Source organism: Triplophysa rosa, linkage group LG5 (assembly GCF_024868665.1).
Source record: "Triplophysa rosa linkage group LG5, Trosa_1v2, whole genome shotgun sequence".
Taxonomy (NCBI): Eukaryota; Metazoa; Chordata; class Actinopteri; order Cypriniformes; family Nemacheilidae; genus Triplophysa; species Triplophysa rosa.
In genome coordinates, this window is record NC_079894.1 from 30,248,821 (window position 1) to 30,261,167 (window position 12,347).

At 49.0% G+C, this 12,347-nt stretch overlaps 1 protein-coding gene across 1 annotated transcript in view; it reads left to right on the forward strand.

The window, feature by feature from the left end:
* Positions 1–12,347, forward strand: part of LOC130554652 (SUN domain-containing ossification factor-like) — a 72,782-nt gene that overhangs the window by 41,863 nt on the left and 18,572 nt on the right. The window contains exons 15-18 of the mRNA XM_057334441.1: positions 230–289; positions 377–431; positions 1,011–1,727; positions 1,799–1,886. Of these exons, the coding sequence (XP_057190424.1) occupies positions 230–289; positions 377–431; positions 1,011–1,727; positions 1,799–1,886 (920 nt within the window). The remainder of the gene's footprint in view (positions 1–229; positions 290–376; positions 432–1,010; positions 1,728–1,798; positions 1,887–12,347) is intronic.

Consider the following 12,347-nt stretch of genomic DNA (forward strand, 5'->3'; position numbering starts at 1 on the left):
GGTACGGTAGGCCTACACTTGCGCGTGTGCCGGAAAAACCCTGCTGTTGTCAGACTGACTGTTCCACCGTTGATGTTACCATAATTCCTCTTCAGTCCTGCATATTGTGTCATGACTTGACAAAGGCGGTTAAACATTCAACTGTGTAACAACTGCTTGATAGTGGTGTGAATGATTGTGAATGTCAATGATTCATGGCTCAGCAGAAGACAAATGAATGTGTTTTCAGATGTTCTTCTCACGATGGTGAACAACATCGCTGCTAATGTCCTCGGTGGCAGGGATGGAGGTTTGTTCTTCTTTTCCTCTCTTACACCATCACTCTCTCTTCATATCACACGTGTTTAATGATGTGTTTCTTTTCTCTGTTCTGTAGGGAATTGTTCCACTGAAAGTTTGAATAAATCCGAAGAACCTCCTCCACCCGCTGTGTATGTCACTCTGCTTGTCTTTCAGTACATCTGACTTATTCACCACCTGTATGTGAAGATGGTTTGTTTTCTCTCAATTTGATTGACTGGCCAGAGAAATGTTTGGTGTCTCACTTGAATAGAAATAATGTAGTACTGAATGTAAAGAGGTGCAACCCGTGGATCTTAAAACCGTAAATATTGGACATGTAAATCACAATGTTGTTAAACACAGAAGACAGTGAAAAGATGAGATTGTAGAAGGTTCCGGCTGATGTTAAGATGAAGCCTTCAGTCACAGCTTTACTGTTAAGTTAAACACATCCCATTGAAGTATTGGCTTGACACCTGACTAGCTCAGGTAAGGTGAAGGGTTGTCATGGTTATCGTCATCAGTAAAGTCAGCTAATGCTCAGCACATGTTGGGTGTCGGTGACGTCCTTCACCAGACTGAGATGAGCAGTTCAAACAAATCAACGATGCCTGCGGACTGATCACAGGAAAATATCCCATTCACACACGCTGGGACTCATTGTGAGGGTTACTGTGACGTTTATGTCTGTGTTTCATCATTTCTCTCTGTTTCCTTCCTTCATTCAGATCGGTGTCCGTGGTGTCTGATGGACTCGATGTGAATGAGACTTCAGCTGATCATCCGATCGTCCGTCTGCTCTCAGACGACGAAGAATCAGATGAATCGTCTCGTGTGAATGTCTCTCAGAGGTCCTGTATACGTGCTCTCTCTCTTCAGGAGTATCTTCTACAGCGTAGCTTTTCTCAGTCCATCGTTCAGAAACCTGTCTCATCTCCAGACACAAAACATAACTTGGCCTCAATCTCGGAGGAATCTTCAGAAACCTCCCAAACCAAATCCAGACTTGAATCCGCGTCTTCCATTCTCGAGCCTTCAGATCATCTGCAAGTGTCCTGCGAGCTGTCACATCCCGTTGAAGCTGAAGCTGCGTCTGTGAGCGAGTGTCTCACGAGGAAGAGCACTGAAGACAGTGGTGACCGGCTCACACCGGAGGAACCCATCCTTGACATGTCCACCCCGACACTTCCGCAGCTTTCCTCTTCACATCGTCCAGCGCTGAACCCGTCCATAGATGAGAGGACACCCACCCACAGCGCTTTGGATGGCTCACAGAGCAGTGAGCTATTAGATGACGTCACCATGCTGGAGATGACGACTGCTGACCTTCCAGCGCATGGCTCCGGTCAGAAAGAGTCCGTCTTCTTGAGACTCAACAATCGCATTAAAGTCCTGGAGATGAACATGTCGCTCAGCGGACGATACCTAGAGCAGCTGAGCCAGAGGTCAGTCTCACACGTGTAGTGCTGTTGTCAGTGTTGAAGGAGTTTGTGTCATCGTTGTTTCATCTGTGCAGGTACAGGAGGCAGATGGAGGACATGCAGAGAGCTTTTAACCAAACACTCAAAACACTGCAGAACACTTCCAGAATAGCAGATGAACAGGTCAGACATTCATGATCGGTGCTTGTGGTTTCCTTCTGACAGTGTTTGCGTGATGATGAACAGTTCTTGTCTTTTCTGAAGGACATAAACACACAGAAAGCTAACGTTAGCGGCATTCACTCGTCATCTTCGTCTGTACGTCACATTCTTTTCTTTTCTCTGCCTCTGCCGACGTATTACAGGAAAAGTACTTTGAAAACTTTGAATAGCGTGTTTTTTTCTTTCTCTTAAAAGTAACTTTCATTTTGACAAATCTTAATTTTACAGACATGTGTAATAATTTCAGATGTATATTCATACTGTAAATACCGAAGTGTTTTTCATACAGTACAAAAGAATTCACGTTCATTGCGAAATGATCACAGAAGTCACTTTAATGAGCGATCTGAGTAGAGGAGCTCACATCTTCAGATGTTTGATAAACACAACTCCAGTCTGCCAGCAGCCATGACCCTGTGAAAGAGTGAAAGCGCCCCCACGATTAGTCTGGCTGGGAGTGATCAGGAGGCTAAAATGGTCGTGGAGTGAGTTTAGACACATCAAAGCTTTTCTTCATTACACTAGCATCACAGGGAAAGTCCCACATTGGCGGGCCAGTGCGAGCCAGGTCTTGATCTTGAGAACCTATTGTAGCGGTTTTAGCTAACGTTATTATATTGATGAGCAAAGCTCACCAAATATGGTTCTCCACCAGATCTTTCAAGATCATATCCATAAACTGAGTTATTTAAAACATCAATTTCAGTCAAGGAATTGGTTTAGTTTAGTGATCAAATATACAGTACATATTTTACGGTCTCTGATTAGTAATATAAAGCATAACAATACTTGTATGCATTCGTGCAGCGAATGCCTCAATGATATTATATACTTTAGATTATCTCATGGCCATAAGTAACGTGACTTTACCAAACAGGATTTAGAGCAAAGGTAGCGAATCGAAACACAGTAGAAGGGACCAAGTTTGTGAGCGTGAATACAGAAAACCCAGTCTCCGAAGAGACGAGAGGAAGAGACGAAGCCAGAAGAGAAGAGAAGCAAGGTTTTCAGAGCAGGCTCGATATTTAAACTCACGAGAGGGCACGCCTGAGTTTGAATCGACCAATCAGAGTTGAGCAGGGAAGAGGCTCTTTGTCCACTCAACAGCTAATTTGCATCTTTATGACCTCCTGGCAACTTTACAAAATATCATTCCCAATTATAACATAATGAAAATAAAGTGTTCTATGGTCACACAAGGTATATATACAAGTAGGAGTTGTAAAGACAAACATTTAGATATCAAAAATGGACAGGTTTGAATTGCAACAAGTCATGATTCATTCAGATGGAACGCATACAAACAAAGCCTGAATTAAACTTGTATATCTAACTGTGACAGACTATTTAAAATGGCACGAGTGCCAACACACAACCTAGATAGTTAGATATATGTATAGAAAATGACAGTTTAATCACATAAATTCCTATTGTCAGGGACATTTCTCTGGTTAGCCTCGGATGTTAAGTTAGAGATGAGACAGAGACTTCTCACCAATGCTTTGAAGCATAGGGGTCGTAAATATCCAACAGAGAGACAAAACGTTATGAAAACTCTAACCAGACCCCTGGAGCCAGGTTTTTGCTATGGTCTTTTGATGATGATGAAACCAGGACAAACGGGAGCGGGAGTTGATGGCTCTTCTTTCAATGACTCTGACCATTTGGATTATGCTAAATTCTCTACAATTCAATTCAATTCAATTTTATTTATATAGCGCTTTTCACAATGTGCATTGTTCCAAAGCAGCTTTACAGGAGCAAATAAGAAAAACACAGAAAGGTAAAACACAGCACAGTGCATGGTGTTTATAGACCAAGCAAGATCATTATAATAAATACTATCTAATAAATAAATGAATAAATAAATAACCGAACCACAACGAACAAGCCCCCCCACTCCCTACAACACCCACCCAGCTACCTCCAATCAAAGTCACTGAGTGCAGCCATAACTTCAAACTGCTATCATGTGATGTAAGTTTAGCATTAAATACCAAGTATTGGTATCTACACTATCATCTCCGAGATGAATTTTAAAACGCGAATGGGCTTGGCGAATGGCACACGCACGCCAGTCTCCGCCTCATACATACGGGTATAAAAGGAAGAAGGAGGCGGTCATTCATTCATCCTTTGTTCTTCGGAACCTGCGTGGCACATGTTGTCAAGCGATTTCTCTTCGAGATTCTTCAATTCTGCTGGATTTACGACGCAGAGCAGCGGACTTCTCCCTTCTGAGAGCGGACTTCCCCCTTCTGAGAGCAGACTTCCCCAGGGCGTCTCGGCAGCGAGCTACACACCTAAAAAAGAGCAAATTTCTCACAGTTGCGAGCATTTCTCTCAGCTGTGTCCTTGGGTGTGACAGACTCAAGTCTGAGTCAGATGGTCACGACACCTGCGTCATATGCTTGACGGGGTCAAGCATGCTGAGGCAGGGTTCATTGATCCGGCATGTTCTGTTTGCAAGAACATGGCGATCAAGGTGTTGCGGTCACGGCTGGCGACGTTCTTTGTGAATGTTGCCGCCACCCCGTCTGCTTCCCAAGCGAGTTCGACTGCCACTTTGGCGAGGTCGACCGCTTTGGCGAGCAGCGGGGGTGATTTGGGGGTTCCTATGGATGTCGCTCCGTCAGTTTCGGCTTCGCGGACCACCCATACCCCAGCACGCTCACCTGGCTCGTCCTCGATGGGCGGCGGTAGACCGCCCCATAGCGGGCAGACTCCACAGAGGGATGAGGACGAACTCTCTTTCATTGCATCGGACAGCTACCTCCTGGCATCGGATGCGGAAGACCTCTCTGAGCTCCCGCCTCTGGGCGGTCAAGCTCAAGATGAGGCTTACGCTGAGATGTCAGCCATGCTTGCCTGGGCAGGACTCGTGGTTTCTGGGGTCGGAGCGTGGTCAAAAGCCACGCACCGCCCCGGTGCCATTTTTCCCAGAGGTGCATGAGGAGCTCAATAAGTCCTGGAATGCACCGTTCTCTGCGTGTTCCAGGCTAGTGGGCTCTGTGGCTGTTACTTCCCTGGATGACGGGGCGACCCAAGGCTACGTCGACATCCCACCAGGTGGAGCGTGCAGTCGCGGTGCACCTGTGCCCGCAGACAGCTGCCACCTGGAGGGGTCGACCTAGACTTCCATCCAAGGCTTGTAAGCTTTCTTCGACACTCGTGTCGAAGGCTTACAATGCCGCTGGACAGGCCGCTTCCGCCCTCCACGCTATGGCGATCCTTCAGGTCTTTCAGGCAAAAGCCCTGAAGGACCTGGATGATGGGAAGGCTGACCCAACTCGCATGAGCGAGTTACGCACTGCCACTGACCTCGCGCTCCGGGCGACGAAGGCAATGGCACATGCCTTGGTTCGGTCGATGTCTACTATGGTGGTCCAAGAGAGGCATCGGTCGGTCTCTCGGCGTTGTGTCGAACCGACAGATGGGGTTCGCCCTTGAGAACCTATCGCTTCCGACTATTTTAGAAAAGGCCAATGAAATTGGCGAATGAAATTTGCATGCCGGACTCCGCCCCGGATATCCGGGTATAAAAGGGAGACGGTGTGCTGCATTCATTCACCTTTTGTTCTTTCCTTTTTGTTCTTCACACATGATCGACGTCGAAACTTCAAACTCTATGCCGAATTACTGCTGGAATCTTACGACGTGGTGCAGCGTACTGTCCCTTCCTGCGGCGACTTCCCCTGGGCGTCTCAGCAGTTCCAGAAATGTTTGAGTTTTTTCTCTAAAAGAGCAAAATTTCTCCAGCGTGGCATGTCCCGCTGTTCTTGTGGGTGCAACACACTCATCGAGGAGGGGGACGGACATGATGTCTGCATCCAGCACGCTAGGGCAGCCTTTGTGGATAAGTTCTGCCCGCGCTGCGGGTGGTTGACGATTCAGACGTTGCGTTCACGGATGGCTGTGTTCCCACGGGACTCAGCCACCACCTCCTCTGCTTCCCGTTCCGTGACAGCAGTGGCCACGGCCCTGCCGTCCGCTACGGCTAGCAGCGAGGGTGATATGAGGATTACTGTGAGCGCCAATCCGTCAGCCACTGGCTCGCGGACCGTTCGCACATCGTCTGCGCGGGCATATCAACTGCCTAGAGTCGTTGGCTGTGCTACTTGCACTGAAGGGGCTACAACCTCTTGTGCAGGATAAGCACGTGCTGGTCCGGTCAGACAGCACAACTGCCGTAGTGTATACCAACTGCCAGGGTGGGGTTCGCTCATGGCAGCTAACACGACTCGTCCGATGCCTCCTCCTGTGGAGTCAGCAGGTGATCAGCTCCCTGTGAGCCACACATATCTCAGGCGACCTGAACCAGACAGCCGATGTGCTCTCTCGTCAGTCGACGCCTTGCAGAGAATGGCGACTCCACCCCCGCGCAGTCCAGCTCATTTGGGTGCAGTTCGGGCAGGCTCAGGTAGACCTGTTCACCTCCCTGGACACCACCCATTGCCCAGTATGGTACTCCCCGTCCGAGGCCCCCCTCGACACGTATGCTCTAGCGCACAGCTGGCCGTAGGACAAGCAGAAGTTCGCCTTCCCCCCAGTGAGCCTCATTGCACAGATCTGGTGCAAGGTCAGGGAAGAGGAGCATCAAGTGCTACTAGTTGCGCCGTACTGGCCCAACCAGACTTGGTTCTCGGAGCTAATGCTCTTGACGACAGCTCCCCCCCTGGCAGATTCCCCTGGCAAAGGACCTGCTTTCTCAGGGGAAGGGCACGTTATGGCATCCCAGGCCAGACCTCTGGAACCTCCATATCTGGCCCCTGGATGGGACAAGGAGATCCTGAGTGGCCTACCCCCTGCGGTGGTTGAGACCATCACTCAGGCTAGAGCACAGCCACTAGGCGGCTATATGCCTATAAGTGGCGCCTCTTCTCCCCCTGGTGCTCTTCTCGAAGAGAAGACCCGCGGATTTGCTTGATCGGGAACGTGCTGTCCTTCCAGAGACTCGAGAGTAATCTCTCCCCTTCCACACTGAACGTGTATGTAGCTGCCATTGCCGCTCATCACGGCCCAGTTGCTGGTAAGTCTCTAGGACAGCACAACCTGATCATTAGGTTTCTAAGGGGCACGAGAAGGCTACTGCCTCGTCCGCGCTCCATACCCTCTTGATGCGGTCCTGGCGGGCCTCAAGAGGCCCCTTTTCGTGCCCCTCGGAGATGCCGCTCTTTCTCACCTCACGATGAAGACAGCTCTCCTGATGGTGCTCAAGAGGGTAGGGGACCTACAAGCATTCTCCGTGTCCACAGATTGCCTAGAACTTGGGCCCGGTGATTCTCACGCTATCCTGAGACCCCGGCCCGACTATGTGCCCAAAGTTCCCACCACTCCCCCTAGAGACCAGGTGGTGAGCTTGCAGGTGCTCCCCCACCAGGGAGGAAGACCTAACCCCATCCGTTTTGTGTCCAGTATGCGCATTGCGCCTCTACTTGGACCACACACAGAGCTTCAGGAGCTCTGAGCAGCTCTTTGTCTGTTTTGGAGATCAGCAGAAGGGGAGGGCTGTCTCAAACAGAGATTGGTGCACTGGATCATGGACACTATCACTACGGTGTACCGGTCCCAAGACCGCCCGTGCCCACTGGCAGTGAGAGCTCACTCAACTCAGAGTATAGCCTCCTCGTGGGCACTGGCTTAGGGCGCCTCTCTGGCAGACATCTGCAGAGCTGCAGGTTGGGCTACGCCCAACACCTTTGCGAGGTTCTACAGCCTCAGCGTAAAACCGGTGTCAGCTCAAGCCTTGCAGGGCATAAAGTAAGGCCGGCGGCCGGTAGGGCGTACGCCTGCGAAAGCACCTTCCCCTCTCCTAGGTGGGTCAGTGTGCTATTTTCGCCCCCCCTTCTTCCCCCACTGGGTGAACAACAGGCATTCCATCCATCACTAAACAAGCACCTCCTGCGGAGAATGGCGACTCCATCCCCGTGCAGTTCGACTCATATGGGAGCGGTTCGGCCAGGCGCAGGTGGACCTGTTTGCCTCCCTGGACTCCACCCATTGCCCGCTTTGGTACTCCCTGACCGAGGGTCCCCTCGGCACGGATGCCTTAGCACACAGCTGGCCGCGGTACAAGCAGAAGTACGCCTTCCCTCCAGTGAGCCTCCTTGCACAGATCCTGTGCAAGGTCAGGGAAGAGGGGCATCAAGTACTGTTAGTTGCACCTTACTGGCCCAACCAGACTTGGTTCTCGGACCTGGTGGCTCTGACGACAGCCCCCCTGTCCGATTCCCCTGACAAAGGACCTTCTGTCGCAGGGGAAGGGCACGGTCTGGCACCCCAAGCCAGGCCTCTGGAATCTCCATGTTTGGCCCCTGGACGGGACGAGGAGAACTTGAGTGGCTTGCCGCCGGCGGTCAGAGAGACCGTCCTGCAGGCTAGAGGCCCCGCCACTAGGCGTTTATACGCTTATAAGTGACGTCTCTTCTCCTCCTGGTGTTCTTCCCATGGGGAGAACTAACGGAATTGCTCGATCGGGTCAGTGTTGGCCTTCCTACAGTGGAGACTAGAGAGTAACCTCTCCCCATCCACATTGAAAGTGTATGTAGCTGCTATTGCCGCTGACGATGAGCTAAACTCTGCAGGAAAGTAGATCTCCAGGACCTGTGGTTGTCATGTGGTTGACCTTCGGACAAGTAAATTTGTCATTTGCTTGTCCGGGTACAAAAGTGACTTGTCCAAAGATAAAAAATATGAATTGTGTCGGATTTAGATTGGTCAAGTTTGCTTTTAAGCATTTTAACTAGTGTCCGCTTTGGCCGCCTGAATTTGGTTATAGGCCTACTCTCCGTGACTGCTATAAAACAAAGGCAAGCAGTAATTATTATTAGTGTTAAGGCTGTAAGTTAACTTTTTTTGCACATAGCACTGGTACTAGAGAGGTTTAAAGTTTGGTAGCACAGGCCAAACAATAGGAGCACAAGTATAAATCATCTGTTGTCATCACTAAAAAAAATGTGCAAGTGCAGTTCATCATGAATAGACAGGTAAATGACAAATGACGTTAATGTAAATCAGGGACAATCAGTTTTAGTTTACCTAAATTTGTTTTAATTTTTCTAAGTTCTGTGTTTTTCATTTTTACTATACAATAGTGGTATATTTGTCCACATAAATTACTGTAGTATACTATAGCATTTACTATAGTAAACTGCAGTAAAATTCTTAGATACTCTAGTGTAACTATAGTATACAGTGTTTATCAATTTACTCCAAGGGCACTACAATTGTCAATAGCAAATACTATAGTACACTACAGTGTTCAATTTAACGGGACTTTTATTTTGACGGGTCTTCGGGAAGACGCTTGAGTTTTTGTGTGTTTGCCGATAGCTTCACTTACACAATAAATGCTCGTAAAATAAACTCTCAGAGCAACTCTGGAGATGAAGTTCATGTGTTCATAGAGTGCAGACGCAGATAAATCCTCGACCATCACTCATGTTGAATGTTAAACTGTGCACATAATTCACTCAGACACGCAGAACAGCCAGATCTCATTTAAATAACAGGATTCCGCGTCCGTGTCAAGTTACATGGACATTGATTATTGTCACACACAAACAAGCACAACCACGACAAACGCAGTACACACAAACATGCAGCTCTGTCTAATGCACGTATTCTTATTATTCTACATGTATGTCGCTGTCACAACACTCACGGAAGAACGAGAACAGGTAATTTCACAAAACAAGAGGTTTATTCAGAATATCATGGGAAAGTCCTTAGGTGCATAAACACCGGAAAATCTTCAACAAGAGAAAGAAAACACGAACAGTCTTATCCTTAGGTAGCTCGTAACTGTAGAGCTGGTTGCCGAGGAAGAATCCCAGAGAGAAATAAGATACGAAAATCCTTAGAGTCCACGAATCAAGTGTCCTAAGAACGCGAGGTATGTCACATTGAGACCGGATGACTGTGAGCCTGGAGGTGAGATATTTATGTTTGCAGGCTGATGAGAAACAGGTGTTGTTAATTAGAATTCGGGTGACTTGGAACGGGTGCGTGAAACTGGAAATCTGGTGTCTGAGGGAGATGTGGTTGGTGGGTTCGTGACATTACCCCCTCCTCCACGGGCGTCTCCTGACGCACTCCACTGACGACGAGGACGGCCACGACCTCGTGAGGCTGGACGATCAGGGTGTAGACGGTGGAAGTCAGATAACAGGGTTGGGTCTAGTACGTCACGGTGATCAACCCATGATCTCTCCTCTGGACCATACCCCTCCCAGTCGATCAGGTATTGTAGCCGACCGCCTCGTCGCCGGGAGTCTAGAATTTGGTTGACGATGTAGATGGAACCTCCGGGGTAGATCTCTGGAGGAGGGATTGCTTCAGGTTCTGTGGAAGGAGGAAGAACAGGGTCAGTGTATGGTTTTAACAGTGAGACGTGGAAGGATGGTGAGATACGGTATCGGGCGGGTAGTTGGAGCTCATAGGTTACATCATTGATTTGTCTCACAATAGTAAATGGTCCAATATAGCGAGGGCTCAATTTCTTGCTAGGCAGACGGAGACGGATATTACGGGTAGAGAGCCAAACTCGATCCCCTGGATGGTAGGTGGGGTTGTCCTGTCGACGAGTATCAGCGTTTTTCTTATGCCTTTGTCTGGCTCGTTGCAGATGAATGTGGGCAGAATCCCAGACTCTCTTACTCTCTCGAAACCAGGCATCCACGGCCGGAACTTCTGACGAGTCTTCTGTCCAAGGGAACAGTGGTGGTTGGAAGCCGAGCACGCACTGGAATGGCGTAAGACCCGTGGCCTCCTGGTGGAGTGAATTCTGGGCGTATTCGGCCCAAGGCAGATACTGACTCCAGCGGTCCTGATGGTCATGACAGTAGGCACGCAGATAACGTCCAATCTCTTGGATCTTGCGTTCTGTTTGGCCGTTGGTCTGAGGGTGGCTAAGGATTTTCGTATCTTATTTCTCTCAGGGATTCTTCCTCGGCAACCAGCTCTACAGTTACGAGCTACCTAAGGATAAGACTGTTCGTGTATTCTTTCTCTTGTTGAAGATTTTCCGGTGTTTATGCACCTAAGGACTTTCCCATGATATTCTGAATAAACCTCTTGTTTTGTGAAATTACCTGTTCTCGTTCTTCCGTGAGTGTTGTGACAGAAGACCGGATCACTAAGAAGGATTTTCCGAGGATGGAATCCCAGCCCCCAGAAAATCTCAGACCGTTCCAGGAATTGGTTGACCTCCTCCGCTCATCACTACAACCGCCTTCACTGCCGTCTGCCCCTGCTTGTCCCATGGCCAAACCTACTACTTTCTCCGGGGAGGTATCAGAATGTAGTGGCTTCTTGCTCCAATGCTCCTTATATTTCGAAATGCTTCCTCAACAATTTGCTAACGATCGCGCTAAAATAGCGTTCATCATCTCGTTGCTGACCGGAGGGGCTCGCCAATGGGCACAGTCCGTGTGGAACGCCGACAGTCCTATCACCCGATCCCTCGACCGGTTTCTTGCACATTTCAAGGAGGTGTTTGATACTTGTACCTCATCCTTGTCGGTGCACGACGAACTTTTCAGAATACGCCAAGCTCAGCACACCGTTCACGAGTACACCCTACAGTTCCGCACGCTGGCGGCCACCAGTGGATGGAATGAGGCAGCGCTTCTTTCGGCTTATCGACGAGGTCTCAATCCACGCATTCAACAGCAGATGGCCATTTATGATATCACCGTGGGATTGGAGAATTTTATGCAGAGAGCCCTACATATATCACAGAACCTTAATGCAGTACAGCTAGAGTTTCAACCCGCCTTCCGCGCAGTGTCAGATCCGATGTTCCCCGCACCTGAACCTATGCAGACAGACAGGTACCATCTTTCACGAGCGGAGAAGGACAGACGTAAACGGTTCAACCTGTGTCTATATTGTGGTGGTCAAGGACATGTCGTCAGCACCTGCCCTGTACGTCCTCCAACATCTGCGGTGAGTTCCATACATATACACAATATAGCCATGAATATTCCGCATAATGATGGGTTGTTGATTCTTGCTCAAAAATCTGTTCCAGTCAAGATTCTCCTGGATTCAGGATCCTCAGGCAACTTTATCTCCTCTCGTATGCTCAAGCCCCATGGTATCCCCAGTCTCAAAAGTCGTACGACCTACCAAATCATCAATATTCAAGGGGAACCGCTAGCCCGGGGCCTGGTAACTTCCTGTACTCCTCCACTAAAACTACGACTGCCGCATAATCATGAAGAGGAGATATGCTTTCTCGTGTTAGAGGCTGCCACCGTGGATATTGTCCTGGGACGTCCGTGGTTAGCTCAACATCAGCCGGTGATTGCATGGGGAACGAGCGACATCCAACAGTGGAGTGACTATTGCTCGAATCATTGCCACGGGACATTGCAGGAAGGGTTCACCCTCCTGGGATCTACTACATTGGAAAGTCCT